The sequence below is a fragment of the Limulus polyphemus genome, unplaced genomic scaffold (genome assembly GCF_000517525.1).
Source record: "Limulus polyphemus unplaced genomic scaffold, Limulus_polyphemus-2.1.2 Scaffold1341, whole genome shotgun sequence".
In the NCBI taxonomy this organism is placed as follows: domain Eukaryota; kingdom Metazoa; phylum Arthropoda; class Merostomata; order Xiphosura; family Limulidae; genus Limulus; species Limulus polyphemus.
The window spans coordinates 117,403-139,174 of record NW_013666951.1 but is presented as its reverse complement, the minus strand read 5'-3'; the positions used below and the strand labels follow the sequence as shown (position 1 = coordinate 139,174).

Sequence of the window (21,772 nt, the reverse complement as noted above, 5' to 3'; positions counted from 1 at the left end):
GTCGAAACGTTGTACATTTGCTGTTATGTTCAACTTATATTAAAGTTTTTCTTCATTACCCATTCAAGACATCTCCAACCATTATTGATTTTATTATTTAACCCTAAAACCGTACATAAGTTGTTTTGGTAGCAGATTTGCATGAGTGAAAATTGGCTAGACCAATTTCTCATATAAAACTTAGCATTAGTGTACGGTTCGATCTCTGGCCTGAAAAAACACACGATGAAATTCGCAAAATGCTGTTTTGGTGTTTATGAAAAGTCTTTCCAGAGCAAGTTTACATCTTAGACTCTCTGATCTCTGAGTAGAAGAAATAATAAATGTTCTTCAACTTTTTTTTTCTATGACTTCTGTCGGTCGAGGTCTGACCAGTCATACCTAAGTCTGTCAATCAATCAGTAAAGATCTAAAATAATGAAAGTGGTTACAATGAAAAAACAAGCAAAGTATCTTAGCCTTCCTATTCCTTCTGCTTCGCATTTCTTTTTTGTCCTCTTTTGATTGGATTCCAACGATTTTAGAGAACCTCTCTTTATGATCGCTTTAACTTCAACAGGTACCCCCATCGTGATTCCATCTACAACGTTTTCATTTAGTGAAAACATAACTCTTTCGAACCTTATACGTGTATCTAAGATTAGAGTAAGCAGATATTCTCCCAGTCTATATTGGTATATTGACAAGTTTAGCTTTGAAAACAGGTGTTCTATAAGTAAATTGCTTTGCAAAATGGATGTTCAAAAACTCTTGACACAAATGATGTAGGATGTGTTGGAAAACTTATATTCTAATGAAAGAAGTGAAACGATGAGTACAACAGCTGTATTGTTCGTAAGCTCTAATACTAAATTATCGTTGAAATGCAGTTTCAGTGTTTTTGTTTTTATGAATGGTTAAAAACCCACTAATTTCTTTACGTTTTGTACAATTGTGGCGCAGGTTGGCCCTTTGGTATAATTATGGATTTCGGAGCTAGCGAGCTGGATCTGAATCCTTGCGACACCACAAAATATTGCCCGCAATCAGTGTGGGTGGTGGGCGATAGGGTACTGCTGATTGTATATTTTCTCGTCGAAAGATAGTCTCAGTAGCTTTGCTATATATGTATATATAAATACTATACGATTAGTTCCAATTGTACGGCTATATATATATATATATATATTACTTTATCCAGACACTAGCTAGTTGGAACACTGTATACATATATATCATAAAATAACCAAATCGTGTATTCGTTTTTTTAATGTATTGACCGGAAGTACCTCAGTGTGGGTAACTCTAATAGCATGTGTGCACGTGCAAGGCAAAGCTTTCAAATGCTAGTTATTGGAATCGGAATGAACTGATCGTTATTGCAAGTAACGATAATTTTGCCGTTTTCACAAATATATGCGTGCATTTACTTGAATGAATGTATACTATACATCTACATCTTCATTACAGCTACGAGATCAGGGGCGTAGCTAGAAGGGGGGGGGCGAATGGCCACCCCAATATTCTAGAAATTCTAAATGGTTCACCATCTTCAGACTTTTAATAAACACTTGACTTTCATGTAAGTCGCTTTGTGTAAAAATACCCCCCCCCCCACCACACACACACAGACATATATACACATTCTGTAGTGCTGATTACGCATCTAGAGATACTCGTTGATTTGATTAGAGAACTTTTCATAAGACTAAATAAAAAAGACAAAGTACGCTTAGCTTCCTTAATTAGAAAAGGATATTGAAACATTCTAAATACAACGAAAAAACTAGCTTCGAAACTCTACAAATAATAGAACGCTCAAATAACGCTGACGATATCCAAAATAAAATAACTCGTAACTTGGTATCACCATAAACTGCTTCCGATATGAAAATAAATACTACAAGCAACAGAAGACGTAGCCATGGACTCACTCCTATCACTAGCACTTAACCTCTACATGGGAAAATTTCAACGATATCGCCCTCAAAACAGCCTCACTAAGCTAGAAGCTTTGGCTCAGATTTGTTGACTATACACACAGAAAATCGCACACACTGCAGACAAAATTGAAGAATTAATAAACCACCTGAAGAATCAACATCCCGTGATACAATTTACAATAGAAATAGACGAGTATACCAAATTTCCATTGCTAGAAATGTTTACCAAGACAAATAATTAATGTACCACAGGAGCTTACAGAAAACCCAGAGATATAGGTAAATATATACCTCTACTAAAAACCAAAACACACCAGCAAAGTACAGACGGATGTCATAGCTATAGACTGCCTACTCTACAAAATGAACAAGATTTGTAATGGCGAAGATGTTAATAAAAAGGAAGAAAAACAGTATAAAAGATAGATTCCCAGAACACCTGATTAAGAAAAAAAATAAAAAGCACCAAGAATTAGGAGGAAGAAAATAAAAAAGCATTAACAATAATCGTGAATAAAATATAGAAGTACATAAAATAAGCAGGAAAATATTTACAAAAATACAGCTGTGTTTCCCTATGTCAGAAGTTTCTCTGAAAACATTCAGAGGCTTGTAAAACAAAGAAAACCCTTAAAGTCAGAACAGTATTCAAAATTCATGCACAGTAATATATAATTTATTCAAATTTGAAATGACAGTTACGAAAGTCATTTATATGTATTTTAATCAAAGACGTAATTTAGAGGGAGCATCTTCTTCTGTTTTCAGAAGCAACAGTATTGATTCCTGGAGTTTGTACCTCCAGAACATATAGGAACCATCCTCTGCCTCCCAAACGTTCATGAAATTTCTCCCTCCAGAACATATAGGAACCATCCTCTGCCTCCCAAACGTTCATGAAATTTCTCCCTCCAGAACATATAGGAACCATCCTCTGCATCCACAACGTTCATAGAGTTTCTCCCTCCAGAACATATAGGACCATCCTCTGCCTCCCAAACGTTTATAGAGTTTGTCCCTCCAAAGCACACGGGAACCATCCTCTGCTTCCAAAACGTTCAACGTGGCATAACGATTAGCATAATCGAAGTGTGAATCTGAGGGTTTATGGTTAGCAGCCCATTGCCGCAAAAAAGACATTTACTAAAGAGTGAATTTTTAATAACGTTTGAAAAATGGATTGTGAAACATTGTTTTAAAATATACTTATCTTAAATAGTTTTTCAGCATTTCATATATATATGTAAATATATATTGTAACTAAACTTCTAAAAAAAAGACTGATCAGACGAAAATATATTTGAATATTTTCATTTGTTGCTTTCTTCGGCAGCATTAAAAGAAGAGTTGCATGGTATTAATTTTACTTTATCGTTTATAGATAAGACATATTAATGGACATTTTTTTCACGTCCTAAGTTTCTCCCTCTCTCTCTCTCTCTCTCTTTTAGATTAAAGTTTACAGGAAACCTATAAAATTTTAATGGTCAGTTCGCGTCCAGTTACCACAAAAACACCCCCCGTATTTTGTGGCAGCGGTTGGGTTATAAGAGTGACAGTCAAGTTCCAATATTCCATCAGATAAAAGAGGTGCTCTTGACTAGCTGCCTTCCCTCTAGTTTATCAATTCAAAATCAGGGACAGCCACATTCTGAAACAAACAAACCAATCACCAAAGTAGGTAGTTACCACATAAATACTCAATTATATGACTGCAGGGCTAAGATTCAGATACGGTTTCAGCTAAATTGGTATAGCTACCATTGTAAATAGGGAATGCTGTTGAGAACATGTGAAAGTTTGTTTTCACATAAAATCATGTTCCATTATAGTGGATCTTAACTTCACTTTAGGTTACGGAATATTATATATTATTTTTATTACTATGAACAAAAATTTTGCCCCCCCCCCAGTGGCACAGCTGTATGTCTGCGGACTTACAACGCTATAATTCAGGTTTCGAGAGCACAGCACAGATAGCCCATTATGTTTAATTACAAACAAACAAATATATTGTAAAATATATATACATACAGTAAACATCTGAATTTATCAAAATTAGCACTACTTGGCTCCTCGGGTGGGAGAACGGTAAATTTACGGACTTACAATGATAAAATGCAGGGTCAAAACAAACAAAACATTGCATTACCATGTAAATATGTTTTTATATTTTGTATATATATGCTTACAGTGTACACAGAGTATAAAGTTTTGGTTTACAACAATTAACATTACTGTACAACACAGTTAAAAAATGTTTACGGATAACATTGCTTAATTAATGCATACATAGTGAACAGAGTTATATAATCAACATCTTTTGCTAGGTTATTTTTACGTGAAACAAGATACTTGAGACAGGTTATTAAAATAATGACGAATTAATTTTGGCCTCTTTACTTAGTCATATTTCATTATTGACATAGGTTTGAATGACTCTTTCCTTCCCTTGTAATAAATTTATCTATGTGTTTCCATTTACACACCATTATCACTCACTCACTCAGTCCCCTGGTGGCCCATCGGGCTTCATGAGGTGTTTTCACTGCCTATAGTATGAAGCCTGTTGTCCAGCTGATTCCCAGGTCAGGTTGCATTATTTCAATTCTCTCTCCACTGTCCTTCTCCAAATCTCTTTTGAACGGCCCCGTTTTCTCTCCCCCCCCCCCACCACCAAAGGGCTGTTTTGGGAAGTGCAGAGGATGGCTTTAGGCACAAGTACCCCAGCCACCTACAACGTATTCTCTTCACTTGAAGCGCCAGGCGTTGACACCATTATGAGTAGACTGTAAATTACTGTGATAGCTTTTTACGTTGTAAAATAATGTTTCTAAAAATCTTTTCTCTGTCTAATCGTGCCACATATAGGTGGGTGGGTGTATGACGTCAGAACAATTTATAGGTGAATGATATATATATATATATTATTAAATATGAACAATATACGATTCTGAAATATTGTTTGCGTCTTTTAGTACACAGTGAGTTATCTGCGCTGTGTCTGTTCAGGTATCAAAACCCAAATTCTAGCGTCATAAGCTCTAAAATTTAACACTGAGAACCGGCGAAGGGTGACTCTGAGAAAAAAAAAAGAAATGAAAACTAGGAGGATTCTGAGGTATGGATGATCCTGGAACAGAACTGGTGTAGAATATCCTAAATATGGTCGCATCCCAGTAAACATCAGCGCACTACACAAGTTTAAATAAAACCTAGAAGTTGATAATGACCCTATTTCGAAGCACGATTTTTTCTGAATACACGATTTCAAAGAAAGGCGATATGGGTTTCGATACCCGTGGTGGGCAGAGAACAGATAGCCCATTGGGCAGCTTTGTGCTTAACTACAAATAAACAAACGATGAAGAGCTATTTATTAAGAAAAGGATCAGAAAAGTAACTCAATATGACGAATGATAACTTGAGCTATCATGTTTGTTCTTATACCTAGAAAAATTCTACAAAAAATTTTATCCACAGACTAACTTTATTTGTTTCATTATGTTATTAAAAAACATACTGCTTCAGTCTCAGGCATTAATGGGTTTTGCTGTTATTAATGGTAACATATTGGCTTTAGGTTTTACTTATTTAGTTTTTACTTATCTATCTTTTCACGTTACTACGCGCAGTATAGTTACAACTGCTTTCTTACAATAAGTATCTCACATGATACACAGATAGGATGATGGATATATTTGGGAGAGAAAGGAGGGTGGATATATTTGGGAGAGTTAGAAGGATGGATATATTTGGGAGAGATAGGAGGATAGATATCTTTGAGAATTAAGAGGATGGATATATTTGAGAGGATCTTCTGTGCTCCAGTTGAAAACATTTTTTTGGCGTTTCAATTTTACTCTATTATCAATAAAATGCACAATATTGTGAAAGCTCTGATGCAACTTTTAAACTACACTTCAAAAGCTGTTCTTTTTTTTTACTGTGTGTCATGGGTATGTGTATGTAAGTGTATATCCAGATAATGACGTAGAATGACCACCCCCAGTGGCTCAGTGGTAAGTCTGTAGGTTTATAACGCTAAACTCTGGTTTCGATACCCGTAGCAGGCACAACACAGAGAGCCCATTGTATAGCTTTGTGTTTAAGTCCAAACAAACATACGTAGAACGACTTTCAGAATAATGATATATTACTCTCAAATATAGCCATCCTCTTAACCACGTCCAATCATCTACGCTCAGAACAGAAAAAAACAACAACAGCAAATAAACCGTCTACTGAAACAACCTCGTACATATACAGCTTTATCCCTACACGAATATTTTTATTTTTTCGCCTCCCTAGGTCTCTCCAAGGAAATTAAGCTATAAAAACTTCTGCTGAAAAAAAAAAAGAAACTTTTCTCCAGTGGAGGAAAACATTCTGAAATCTATCAAAAGCAATAAGGAGTCTTTTTTATAAAAGCAGGGGTGTGTCCAATGGGGTGGCGTAAGTTGTGGTGCGGCAGACCCCCTCATTGGAAAAAATCTGTCCCCCAGCAGTCCTCAACTGAAATATAATCTTTTACGTCTTTAAATTCTCTACATCGTGACTTCATTGACATGTAAGACTTATTTTTCTGCTCCCAAAATAACTCTTTCCCCCCTTAAGCCCCTCAAATAAAAATCCTAGAAACTACACTGCATAGAAGAATGAAACAAAAGAAAAGTATTTGTTATTCTCATTCGTGGTAATTATAAAATTAAGATATGTTATCATCTACAAAACATATCTATCTTGAAAGAAAATGTCATCAAAAACCAAACAAAGCAATTAGAAAGATCAAAAAAGGATTATTTTTCCTGGAAAGTTTACTGGTAGAACTAAAGCCAGAATTGGTTGCTGTACCTAGTTTAGCTCTAATGTTAGCAATGGGATGCATTAAAAAAACATCTAAACACCTTTGGATTGTACCAAAATGCTATGAAAAGGATGAAAAAAGACAACTTATGTGTAGCTTTTGACATATTTGCACACCTTTCCAGAAAGAACGAAATGTATCAAGGTTGAGCTTTTGTATACCTCTTGTGATATGCGGATGTACCATGCCTTATCTCCCCCCCTAAGTTACGAAATAGATATGCGGATATACCATGCCTTCTCCCCCCCCCAAGTTACCAAATATATATTCTAAATTTTCAGTGTATTCTAGGTTTTATTCTTAACCTAGTAGGGTCAACTAAGTTTATCTCCCCTTATATATTTACCGGACTGGGTGAGTCAACCAGGACATCATTTATGCTTTTCATTAGGGGAGATCGTTTTATCATGAAAGATGCTATAGATTGAAACAGTGATCTACTCTGCTTTGCAATAGTCCAATGATGTGACACCCCTTGTTAACATGAAAGTGGCCCTCAGTCACGTGGATGATGTGTGTGTGCCTTGAGGGAAGAAAGCTTTGTATATATTTTCATGTATTCTTTGTTTAAGACACATTTTGCTAGATTTTCGAGACTTCTGAGATTTTTAGATTGGCAGACTATATAGACTGATGCCTTTTGCTAGATATTGAGAGATTACCATAGACAATGAGACTTTTCCAAATTGTTTCGTTACAGATTTCTATGCGAGGTCTTTGCTAGAGAGATTTAACAAGACTTAATCCACTTCAACATCTAGAAGTCTACAAGCGAAAAAGAGTACACATATAGCTCTCTCTCTAAAGTCGAAAATGTAAGCACTTATTCAAGTGTTAAACTTGACTTTAGTTATGATAAAGATTGTGATTGCTTACAAACTTGTATTCAGTTTCTTTCTTTTGTGTAAATACTTAGGCAAAGATGGAAGCAAACAAACACTGCTTTGTGAAACGATATCTGTCGAATCTTCCTGTTATTTTCCTGATCCTGCAAACTACTTTGAAGGACACCAGGGACATCTGAGAATACTACACTCTCAAGGAAACAAAAGATGTACAATGTCCCACTTTTGTGTCAAAACGTAACATTTTAGTGTCAAAAGATGCAAAAATACATTTTAAAAAACCATAATTTTGCAGTGTAGATGCCACTCAATCGGTTTTTTAGTCATATTTTTAATTAGTTTATTATTGTGGGTCCATGAGTTTTTTGTTTACAATATCCCTAATAATTTACGAGTCACACAAAAAGTACCATCAAAGTTACAATTAACCCTACTGGATACTGCTGGGGTCTTCTATGTATTTCACAAGAAAAATCAGCGATTTAAATTAATAGTTTTGATCAGGTATTTACTCTGAGTACTGTAACAAGCAAAAACACAAATTTACTCAATATTGTTGAATGTGCGAACCACCACCATTCGTGAATGGTTTGTTTGTTTGTTATTAAGCACAAAGCTACACAAAGGGCTATCTGTGCTCTGCCCACCACGGGTATCGAAACCCGGTTTCTAACAGTATAAGTCCGCAGACATACTACTGTGCCACTGGGGGCTAGTGAATGGTATAAAAAACAAATCGTTGATTTGAGGGTAGGTTACAGTATCAATTTGAGTATCATTCTAAGAGTACCAAGCCAAAGTATCAATAAAATAAATATAGAAAGATGTTCTTACTAACAACGAAAATAAGCTTATTTTGGAATTTCGCGCGAAGCTACACGAGGGGTATCTGCGTTAGTCGTCCCTAATTTAGCAGTGAAAGACTAGAGGGATATTCTTTTACCAACGAATGGCGAGATTGACAGTCACATTACAACGCCCCCACGGCTGAAAGAGCGACCATGTTTGGCGGGACGGGAAATTCGAACCCGCGACACTCAGATTGCGAGTGAAGCGCCCTAACCACCTGGTTATGCCGGGCCGTCAAAAAAATAAGCTTCGTAAGTTTCTTGAGCATGTCTAAGCATCTCCATTCAACACATCTCATTCTTCTTTTTTTATAAAAGAACAAAAGGGTGTTTTGTAATTCTTTTTATGAATTGGTGCTAACCCGGGTGTGTGGTTGATAGCAGGATTACTTTGTTAGTAAATACGTCATCATTTGAATCTGTATCAAAAATGGGAAATTATTAGGCCCTTTTTTTCCCCTTAAAGATGGCTAAATGTTAAAATGTTTTAATGCCCTAGTGAGGAAATGAAACTTTTAAGGGTGAAAAAGGTTTGAAATATTCTGCTTATACAGTTTACAGACCACTTAAGCAAAATTATTAATGTAGTGTAAAAATAAATACGAATTATGTATACGTCGGTTTTTGCCCTTCGTGAGGAAGGAAAACCCCAAGAAATCCGATGGAACGACACAGTCTGTAAACATTTCAACAATTAAACGGTATAAGTCTGAATATGCATATAAAAATACGTACACGCATGCATAAAATATTCAAGATAAATTCTATTTGTATTAGTATTTGTGTAAAGGCGGCGTCCCTAATTTTTAAGTGGTGGTCAGAGGGAAGATAGTCAGTTAGCAGCATTCCTCCACCATCCACCTTAAGAGATTGACTGTCACTTTTATAACGCGCTCACAGCTTAAAGGGTAGGGGGAACATTTATTGCCAACAACTGTCCAAATAAACTTTAGTCGTTATTATATTCTGAGCTTTCAATGCTATAACAATTGTCTGTTATATATTTTAAAAATTAATGGTTTTATTTTATTAATAAATGTATATGTTTATGTATGTTTGTGTGTGTATATAATTATATGTACAGATCAGTTTGCCACGTGGTTCAATTAACCCGATGAGAAATCATCTGGTTCATCAGGGAATTATAAAGAATAAAAAGCGTTATGCAGATATGGCGACGTGTGCAGACATGTCTTTGCTGTTCGATGTTTTATCATGAGCTGTTTCTAAAAATATCACGTGATGCAACATACAATCAAACACGTTTGTACAACTTTGAAGCTTGCTATAATAATTTTATAACTTAGGTTTTCAAGGACGCGAATCCTTTTGTAAATTATTACTCCTAAAATGGTAAAAATATAGGTTTAAAACAACCAAAAACGTTTAAACTCGACGTTAACGCTTAGTTTAAAGGTATAATCAAATTAACATAATTTGGTGCCCTTACAGATAAATCAGCAGAATACATGATAATTCTGAATATACCTTTATCAACATACCTGTAGACTTATTCAGTGTGTAATAATACAAATAGTTATATACGTGTATGTGTTTATGTGTATATAAGTATTTAATGTAAGTTAGTGAGTGTTTATATATTATATAGTATGTATATATATATGTTTGATGTAAATTTGTGTATGGGTTCACATACATATATATATATATATGTGTTTAAGTATATAAGTAATGTATATATATATATTAGTAGGCTACTATGAATGTGTATGTAGGTCTGACTGCTAATAAATCTGTGTTCTACTTCTAAATTATCAGAGACGTTAATTTCAAGTGTTATAAAGAGAATCTTCCAACCCAAAAACCCATTACAGTAAAGTCTGACATATCTTCTTATATCGTTAGCAAGATGACAAAGTAGATATTGTTTGTTTATTTGTTTGTTTTTGAATTTCGAGGGCTATCTGCGCTAGTCGTCCCTAATTTAGCAGTGTAAGACTAGAGGGAAGGCAGTTAGTCATCACCACCCACCGCCAACTCTTGGGCTACTCTTTTACCAACGAATAGTGGGATTGACCGTCACATTATAACGCCCCCAGGCAGAAAGGGCGAGCATGTTTGGTGGATGGGGATTCGAACCCGCGACCCTCAGATTGCGAGTCGAGCGCCCTAACCACCTGGCCATGCCGGGCCAGTAGATATTGAAGATCGCTAAGGCTCACAATTCAAAAACTTGCAAGTTTTCGATCGCACATTTAAATCAATCGTTTTTGTTTTGTTTCGTTTTTTTCATGAAATTGGAACCACAGCAACCATATTTGACCACACATGTGTTGAGTTCCCTCATGTGATGGGATCCTATTTGACCACACATGTGTTGAGTTCCCTCATGTGATGGGATCCTATTTGATCACACATATGTTAAATTCCCTCATGTGATGGGATCCTATTTGATATGATAAATTCCCAGATGCGATGGTCTTTGGTGCCTTTAGTTTGCCTAAACGTGGTATTGGAAGTCAAAGTCCACGTACAACAGAGGGACTGTGAAAAGTTTATCAAGATATATAATCTAAATTCTACTTCACTGCCCTTTGTTAAATTTAAAACTGGGGTATCGAGTAAGAGCGCGTAATAGTAGCCATCGACCTCAGCTTCTTGTGATGGTAGGCCAGTTAGGCTAACAACTACATGTAGACCTAACTTATGACTTGGAAATTATTCTCAAGTCAATATTAGGCTAACAACTACCTGTAGACCTAACTTATGAGTTGTAAATTATTCTCAAGTCAATATTAGGCTAACAACTACCTGTAGACCTAACTTATGACTTGTAAATTATTCTCAAGTCAATATTAAGCTAAAAACTACCTGTAGACCTAACTTATGACTTGTAAATTATTCTCAAGTCAATATTAGGACAACTGTTGCTTGATGTCCAAAAATATCCAGTTTTGTTATTCTCAAACGCGTGTTTTCAAAGTGAGAGACTGTCAGAGCTGTTCAGATGTTGAAAACTATCAACACGGAAACATTTAGCAACACATTACGGTGTACCCATGTCCTTAGTCGAAAGGCTGAAAGAAACAACATGCATATCACGACAAGATCTTGCCACTTTAATTTTTCATGTGTTTATCTCCTTCCATATATGTCGAACATGTATGTGTGATGTACGTAATTTATGATAAAATTTAGCCTAAGATTAAATATTAAATCATGGTGTTCCACAATTTAACATTAGCGTATATAAATTCCCAAGCCTATCTGTATCGCACATTATATAGCATATGATGTTATTACAGTGTTAAGTTAGTTGTGAGCCATCAATAGACCATCAACACAATTACGTAAAATTTACTAACTATAAACTCAATATTATTATGTTAATGTGAATTATAATGTAAGTCACTCATAAGATAAAAGTACAGAAGCATAACGAGACAGTTTTTTTAGACGTTTTATTTGTTTCCTGGTCTAAGAAAAATATTTTTCCTTAAATTCTACACTAGAGGGAGCTAGCAAATACTTGATATAATCTGAAAAACTACATATCATGCAAGAATACTAGACTTAAACAACCTTATAACAACAAATTTGTTATTTTTATTTAATTAGACAATCAACGTTTCGCTTTACGGCTTCTTCAGGAGCGTTCCACCAAAACACAAACTGTAAATGACAGTGCAAAGCTTCAGAAAATAAATAATGAGTACATCTGAATGCAATTGCAAAAATCAATGTCATCATATATATGAATGTCCACGTGTCCAATTCGTACATGCAAGCTGCAAATCGCAGATTCGAATCCAGTTTTTGAACATGCTCACCATTTCAGCCATGGGGACGTTATATTGTAACGATTAATCCCACTATTCGTTGGGAAAGAGTAGTCCAAGAGTTGTCGGTGGATGGTGTTTACTAGCTGCCTCCTCTCTTGTCTATCACTGCACGATTGGGGATGGCTAGCGCAGATAGCTCTTGAGTATCTTTGCACGAAATTCAAGAAAATCAACCAATCAGTTCTTATATCTTACTTTTGTAGAATTTCTGCGCTGTTAACGGTAATCTGGGCTCTTTCGTAAAACAGATAAATCAAGTATACATACGTATGTACAAACAGACTTGAAACGGGAATATTCGATAATTTATCCACAAATTGAACATCATACAACTTAAAATAGTGCATGTTATATCTGTTTGTAAGTGAAACTTTTGGCTATTTATATAGGTGGTTACTTGAAGTATCTTTTCCTTTGTCAATCTCCGCCATGTGCCAAAATGAAATATTTCTTTTCATATCAGAAGGAAAACGTGTTTCTTGATCCATTGACAAGTATGCTGTAATATCAATTTTCTTCATGAGAGGGCCTTATCTTACGATTAACGCTATAATCCAGGGTTCGATTCCCTGCGGTGGACACAGCAGATAGCCCAATGTTGTTTTGTTCTTAAATAACCAACCAACCAACTCATTCCGCATAAACGCGCTCCGTAATATGGGGCAGTGGTTACGTTATAAGAATGACTGTCAAATCCTACTATTCGATCAGACAAGAGTTGACGATTGAGGCTATTCCCTATATTATATCGGTTCAAAGTCAGGGATAGCCCTTTCGTAGCTTTGGGATAAAATTTTTAAACAAACAATAATTTAAGTATGATTATACTTATTTCATCATATTTCAAGGTTCTTGAGGAAGAAGTTTAATGGATGTATTTATATGTAAATAACATTATCGTCCACACATCTTACATTTTGTTTAACAGTATAACAGTCACACGAATTTCTGTGACATTATTCTAAACATTAGTTTAGATGGTTGGTTTAAGTGCAGATCCACACAATGGGTTATCTGCACTGTGCTCATCGCATGAATCGAACCTTGAATTTTAATGTTATAAGCCTTCAAGCATACCGCTGAGCTGCTGGGGGCCTTCTTTGTTTTCATGATTGCTTTAATTTCGTAATAACAAAACTGTCTAACCTTTTACTTCAGGCCATGAGGTTAAACAGACATAAATATATACTTCTGGCAATATCCAGTGAATGGTGTTAAGGAGTGATGAATTGAAAAATCTTTAACTGGTATCTGTTGTTTTGTACTGCAGAATTTATTTTGGTGAAAATGTAAAATAAACTTTATTAGATTGTTTAAACTTACAATTTGAAATTCGAGGTACACCATCTTTAATGGTGCACAAAGTACGACATTTCCTTTTAATCGGTAAGTAACAGATTTTCGTTATCTTTGATGTTGTTGTATGTTCTAATTTTAATATATTTTAGTATAATTAGGCTTACGGCGTACTATGCGCTTTGTTTGATCTCCTGTTCTCACAATCCTACTGACTGGCCTGATCAGAAGCTACACTGTGTTTGATTAATGACGTTTTATCAACAATATTAGGACGTCCAAACTGATTCAAATCAATCTAAGTGTGAACATTCTATTATGTTGAGATGCACTTGTTATTCGAAACACTGTGTTTTGCTTCGGCTATTTGCCCGTCTTTCTCCCCATGACAGCTGGCAGATGGTTGGTGTGATGTCGTCCCAGTGGGAAGTCGTGGGTAAAATATCCCATCTGCCACGTGGCCAGTGTGAGCTGCATGTACTAGTATGTTTGAAGGCGCGAACGCAAATTTTTAGAATTTACTGTTAGCGGAAGAACGATACTGTGGATAATTTGTTCTTCTTACATAATAAGTTATTATTTGTAACAAAATTAACTACTGTAAATAACTTTTTGATGCAGTTAATAAATAAACATGTATTTCATGTGACGTATTTTATTGATGCTGTTGTCGTAATCGCTTAATCCACTTAAACATACAAAAATTATAATAAAATATTTTTCTTTACCCTGCAGGCGATCTTCGCACGGAGACAGCAAATCTACCAAATTTATTTCGAAAACAGCCGGTTGTATTGCAGCATGCAGTAAGTAATCAGCCTGGCGGTAGTTTATAAAAACTTCATTTATTAGGAATATATTACACCATTGAAGACTGTTACTTATTTGATAAGTGTCACGATGCTTTATAACATTCACAAGATATGGTAATTTACGTATGAAATCTTGATTTTTGTCTGGTAGGATATAAAAAAAATAACAAGACCAAGTATGTTATAAGTGAAAAAGTGACAAAATTGATTATAGGGATCGAGAACACCATCTTTGATTTATTCACTTAGCAACAAGTTCTTAATGAAATCTCTAAATTATGACGAACTTTTTATTTGTATAGAAACATAATTTCATAAAATTGAAAATTGTTTAATACACTTATACGTTTTCAACTCTTTTTATCAAATATTTACGCACTTACGATAGCAACACACGCAGATTACCAGACCCAATTGGTTACGTGAAAAGTAAGCCTTGATCTTTAAATTGTCTCTATAAAATAAATAAATACACAATTAACTGTGAAACATTGAAAGCGATATGCCCTTTGAAATTCTAATTCAAACAGTGTGCAGAGTAATGTTATTAATAGTCTTAGCTCATTAAGACGGCCATTTTCAAATTGGCACCTGATGTATGTTCACTGCTATTTAAACACGTAATATGCTAATAAATATCCCATCTATCTCGAGAACCTGCTATGAATGTTAAAATATATCCACGAAAAGCAGTTGAGATAACGCATTTATATATTTCCTACCAGATGGCGGTAGTATACATCTTCGTGATTGACTGTTCTAGATCCAGTAGATAATTTTGACATTTAAATTAATTCTTACGATATATGTGTTCCGTAAGCTACTGTGAAATTATATAAATTTCTCATTGTGATTATAACAGATTGATAAATTACTAAGTAGCCAATCATTACCATATGCCATGATACACATATTTCTTAAATATCTGTGAATAACGTCTGTTCCAGTAAGTTTATTTCTATGTAAATTTTATGGAATAATCAATAATGTGTCAAGAAAGATCGAAGCCCACTTTTACAGTACAGTTGCTAATTGGGTTTAGCACACATTTCAGTCTGTAGCGAGATTGATTTTACAATAGTTTTTTTCAAATTTAATTGCACCTAAAAATAACATTTGTGAATCTATGTCTTTCATTTCTTAATATAAATTTGTTTGCATGTAAATACAATAATAAAAAGTGATTCTAAATAATTTAGTTATCAAAGATACAACCATAAAATTTGGTCAGAAAAGATGTTTCCACCCTGTTGTACAGTACTGCTTGTAAATAATGGAGCTCAACATGTGTAGCAGTACAGCATCTAGTTGTAAACTATGTAAATATTAATAATATGTTAAATATAATCAAGAATAAGTTAGATATGCACTGATCGGTCACTTTATTAGGTCCCACCTAATATCAGGTTGGATTAAGGTCGTTGCGGTAACTGCTTGAATTTTGCGTGGCATAGGCTCCACAAGGCGAATTGTTTTGTGTAGTAGTACAGTTTGTAATTTGTTCATGAATATTGACAGAGGATCATGGTGTCAAAGGAAGCGTTTGAGGTCATTCATATATACCGAATTTAATTAAGATCTGGTGAATGAAGTTCCTGTTACAAGCGATTGAGGGCCTATTTCTTGATAGGTAAACGTATTACGTTTCGTTTGCAACTGGTGGTATACTCTGACCACAGATGAACAACAGACCAAAACAAAGGTATATTTTAAATGACACTCTTGTCAAAGAGACACCCTTTGAAAATTCACGTGCAAATGTGTGTTTAGGGGTGACGGTTTTAGTAAAGTAGTCAATAAGACACCGCCCAGCAATATAACATAATGTCTTGTAAGCTGAAAACTATAATATTTGACAGAAATAAAAAGCAACATATTTTTCTGCTGTTCACAAAGGGGACATATATATAAAACTAATAGTACTGTCTGTTTATGTAACTACTTCATAGGGTGTGGATGGATCTTCACCAAAATTGGAATGAAGGTTCATTAGGTCCATGCGGAGATACATCAAATTTTCAGTTTTGCATTTTTTTACCACTACTTCTCCCTCTGTTAATGGATCTTCACCAAATTTTATATGAAGGTTTGTTGGGTCCATGCTAAGATACCTACCAACTTGCGGTTTCACATTTTGTGTTTTGCAGTTTTTATGGGTGTTTTTTTACAATTACATATTAGAGAAGCTACTTTTCATGTGCTAAGATAACCGTTTACTAATCATGAATTTACATAACTTCCGTCCAGAGGACAGGTACTCCAGCTAGTTTTAAATAAAATACATATAGATAACCTGAATACCGATAGCATATGACTGTTGCTTTTCCAATAATAATTCTAGAAGAGTGTAACGTATATAAGGACTTGAGTACTAGATGTACTTATGCATGGTCCCCGAAAGTTTTCTGTTTCAAGAGTAAATAAAACCAAAATTAAGAGTAATAAATATTTTTTGCTTTGGTTTGTTTGTTTTTGAATTTCGCGCAAAGCTACGCGAGGGCTATCTGCGCTAGCCGTCCCTAATTTAGCAGTGTAAGACTAGAGGGAAGGCAGCTAGTCATCACCACCCACCGCCAACTCTTTTACCAACAAATAGTGGGATTGACCGTCACATTATAACGCCCCCACGGCTGAAAGGGCGAGTATGTTTGGTGTGACGGGGATTCGAACCCGCGACCTTCGGATTGTGAGTCGAGCGCCCTAACCACCTGGCCATGTTTTTGCTTTAGAAGTTCATATGTTATGCTGTGTGGTAGCTTACAAAGTGCATAATTCTTCAAGTGATTCATGGCATGAGCACATTTTACTGACGTCACGACAGTACAAACTGCAACGTTGAGCGTCCCTTATGTGACGTCATTTTAGTATCTACTGACAGAAAACACACTACTGGATAGTGGTGTGAGTAGTTAAAATAAGTGATCCCTTTCGGAGGAAAAAGGTTAATGGTATCCTAGCCCCAAGGCTATAACAAATTGTCTACTTGTATTATTTTTGTATTGTAAAGAATAACCGATACACCTTTAGAAATAGTTGATCGTATTACAAACACCTGTTTTAATATGTATTTGTGTAATATATATATATAAGTTTACTACATATATATAGACAAACCAAAAAAGCATTCACTGTTAGCAAAAACAAAGTTATTTGATAAAACTAAGGTCAGAATAACAGAACAAATGGTGGTGGAGATGAAAGAAACATGTCCTCTGAAGTTGGCTTTCCATTCCTGTAATATGTGGTTAAATGTTAAGCAAATAAAGAACCAAAATGATAAGGTTCAAAAAATATTATTAATTTCAAGTATTTTAAACCAATATTTTAATGAAATACAATCACATCCATCCTGAACCCTCACTGGATAGTAGCTAACTAACCGAACAAGATCCTCTTAAATGATGCAAAGTTATTTACTTTTTTATTTCTTGTCGTCATTAGTGTGTGAAATAAGCAGAAATTGCACTGTAGAAGTCAAACGTACACTGAGAATAACATTTAATGATGTGAATATACTAAAACATGTTTTACACTATGAGAAGAGATGTAAGATGTGGTATCTTTACTTTTATGTAAATCTTAGTTCTGTGGTCTGTGGATAGCTCTAAAAAGTAGATGTTAAACAATTACAGTTCCCATATCATAGGTTGGATCATGGTCTTTATTTTATTTTCATTTCTGGATGTTTGATTTTTTTCATCTGATTTTATCACGTATATACACACACACACTCATATAAATACATTTATGCAAATATAAAGGGATAATGGAAGAAAAGGATTTCATAAAATATTTAAACAGCACATATGGACTGTTTTTTCTGTGAAAACATCAAGCCAGACGTACCATTACATGTGTGCATTACAAAAATAATATTTCTTTTCCATCTAAAAATGATTTTATGACTTTTCAGACCAAAATTAGCCTTTGATAAAACCCTGCACCGAATACAATCACAAGTGATAAACCAGTAACAATACTATTTTTATAGAAGTAATAATTTTCAGGTTTTCTCAAAGAAAAATTAGATGACCATATAAAATCGAATCTATCAACTCTATACACATAGATTTTTTAATACGTACTTGATCTGTTATTCAACTTTTAGAATATCAATTTTTTGTAGCTGCTGAAAAGTATTTAATGAAAGATTACTATAACAAATAAATATTATTATATGCTGTAAAATAAATTGGATTTCAAGACAAAATCTTGTGACTAGTGGTAATGCACATGATCTGCTATTTATATTAAAATATATGTATTTCAACTTGCATAAAAGAACAAGGTAAATATCAACACATTTGTTCTAAAAACGTAACTTGTTTTTCTTTAATTTCTAAAATAATTAGTAGTATTAATAAATATATATATTGCATTCAGGTATTTTTTTTCATGTTGTATCATGTTGTTATATGAAAATCAATTATACAACAGAGGCAAGTAAAAGTGAATCAGGCTCACCATTAATATAGGTCATTAGTAAATATCAAATTAACAATTATCATAAAATAATAGCAGATTTTAATGCCATAATCATAAAACTTTTGATAAATAATATAAAATGTACGTTTTTGGTATAACAAGAAAGCAAAGTGTGGTCAAGATAAATTAAGATTTTACTCAAAAAGTACAATTGTTTGACAATAATAATTGACAAGAGATCTATACATTTTAAGAACTAATAATATTGTCTATATAGAAATTACTTTATGGTAGAACTTTATTATACATTAAAACATCTATTATTTAAACATTCAACTGTCAATAAAATGTCATGATTCAGAAATGTTTTTATTTAAACTGCCTTTAAAGCAATGTTCTTATAATTTTAAGAAGAAACTAATTTCATAATTGTAAAGTTTCATCAAACACCAGTAAAAGAGCCACTGAAAATGACCAATTTGACTATAATATTTTTAATGATCATGAACAAAACACTATAAAGTTTTTGTCCCATTGACTGATGACGTGTCTTGATATCTAAAATGAAAATTAGGGTGAGAGTCAAAGGGAAGTACACAGCCATTAATGATACACTGAACAATCCATTCTGTTGACACAAGAGGAATACTTAGTTGTTGAGCTCCTTTTACCACATAATCTGGGCAGGAGGAGTCCGTTACAATCACATCAATGTGGAATATGCCTGAAAGATGTTAAACAAAACTATTTAGAACCACAGTATAAATTAATCTAAGCAAATAATGTAGATCAACTGTTTTTTATGCATTTGCAAAACTTTATGGGATAATTTTATTAATAGGCATTTTTTGGCTTACTTTTACTCAAATGCAAAGATAAAAATGTATATTAAAGTTGGTTATGATAAACTCTTACACATCTTCACTTATTATATATATATCTGTATATGTATTTACTGATATTAATTTTTACAAGATGCACAGGTGGATGACTAGTATGTTCTGTCATTAGTTAAATGGAAAGATTATGTTTTAGCACAAAGCTGCACAATGTACTGGTGACTCACCAGAGGACTAACTGAAAAATCGAAACATGTAAAAGTACAGGTAATACTAACCTCTTTAAAATGAGCAACTAGCCTCACATAAGGCTCTACATGAATAGTGTAAATATACCATCGGCCAAACATTTGATCTTATTTAAAATCTCATTAAAAATATCTCCAATTGTTTCTCTGTTTTTCTTACACAATCATAATAATGATACAAATCAAAAAAGTTCACCAAATGTCACATCAATTGTAAAATTTGTAGAAGACAATTTCTTTGAAAAATGATTTGTTTCACAACACATATAAATGAAATCTGAAAAATGTAAACACACGTTCCAAAAAGACTGGTGATTTTGGAAAGTTTTATGTCTGGAAATTAGAGAAACCTAACCAGTAAATTGGAGTGAACTCACAACACTTATTATGCAGTATTTCCTTATTTTCTTTTCTAAACTCCTGTGTCTAGCTCACCTGAACAATCCTCCAATTCAGTTAGACACTGTACCACCTCTGATTTTGCTGCCAGTAGTGTCAACTATCCAGTTTTTGATAGACATTTTGTTGTTGGTAAACACAAGAAGCACACGATATCTTTCAAATATAGAAGTCTGGAAATGCCTATAATTTCAGGAATATTTATGTTAAGAGGAAAAATATATCTAATAAAAATAAGAAGTTCTACTTTTTAACGATATTCTAAGAAAATTAGATATTTTTTGTGGGGATAAATTAAAGTAAGTAAATGATAAATAGTACTTAACATAAAAAACTTTTCTGACACATATACACACAAATAATTCTAAGTCAAACTGTTGCCCATCTACTGTAATGAGAAAAATCACATTTTCTTACCATTCAATCAATTTCTTTTCAACCACACTGTAACCTGTAGGAAGGAGATAGGAGTGGTAGTCTAACAAGGAGTTCTGCATGAGAAAGATTCAATAAGAGTTAATTATGAGACTACAATCCAGACAGAAAAGAACAGATTTTTTTATTACAACATCACAGTTATAACTTAACATAAATAAGATAAAGTTTGTAGAGTAATATCTTATATCCAACAGAAAATATAAAACACAAAATAATCTACTACACAAACACTTGTAAAAGTAACTCAAAACTGTATTAATTATTTATCAGTTAGAAAAAAATATGATTTATAATTGCTCAAGTACCTAACCTGCACACATATATATATATATATATATATAACGTCTGAACAAAACTTTAAACTTTTCCTAACTTCAAAATGAGACTGTGTATTCAAACAAGCATGTAGATTGGGAAATGCTTGAGTCAAACCATGAGGAAGAAAGGTTTTTGGAAACTGTTCAAGATGGTTTTCTTCACTGGTCAAGAAATCTAATAGAAACAATGCTATTGTAGATTTATTGTTAACTCCTAATATAGAAATTGTTGAGAGGGTGAAAATTGGGGAACATCTGGGTGCAAGTAGTCATTGCTCTATTAGGTTTGATGTTTTACTGCATATGGAGATCAGAAATAATAATATTTTGGTACAAATTTCAAAAAAAGCAAACTTTGAAGGGATGCGAAAAGAATTATCTGTTATGAATTGGGCAGCTAAGTTATTTGAAGACAATGATCAAGTGTGGAAAATTTTTAAGGATACATTTTTAAATATTCAAGATAAACATATTCCTTATGGAAAGAAAAGGGTGGCTGCAAGAAAAAAACAGGTTGGCTTACAAAGGGTATAAGAAATAAAACAAAAGAAAAGCATAACAAGTTTATGAAATTTAAATTGACTGGTATGACAGAAGATTTAGGTCAAGAAAGTTGGTCAAATTAGGACATCAAAAAGGATGTATGAAAAAGGTTGGCTGAAAATGTAAAAATTAACAGTAAGGATTTCTTTAAATACATTAAGGGTAAACAA

General features: G+C 33.8%; 1 protein-coding gene across 7 annotated transcripts in view; it reads right to left on the bottom strand.

Annotated features, from left to right (window-relative positions):
• Window positions 1-17,258: 17,258 nt before the first annotated feature.
• LOC106463164 (TP53-binding protein 1-like) overlaps window positions 17,259-21,772 on the bottom strand; it is a 25,474-nt gene continuing 20,960 nt past the window's right edge. For 6 of the 7 annotated variants that reach the window (XM_022390608.1, XM_022390604.1, XM_022390606.1 and 3 more), the window contains 3 exons: window positions 20,722-20,795; window positions 20,341-20,487; window positions 17,262-19,542 (listed from right to left, as the gene is read on the bottom strand). In XM_022390608.1, the coding sequence (XP_022246316.1) occupies window positions 20,358-20,487; window positions 20,722-20,795 (204 nt within the window). In that variant the 3' untranslated portion in view covers window positions 17,262-19,542; window positions 20,341-20,357. Of the gene's footprint in view, window positions 19,543-20,340; window positions 20,488-20,721; window positions 20,796-21,772 lie in introns of all 7 variants that reach the window. The other variant, XM_022390609.1, reaches the window with a different exon arrangement.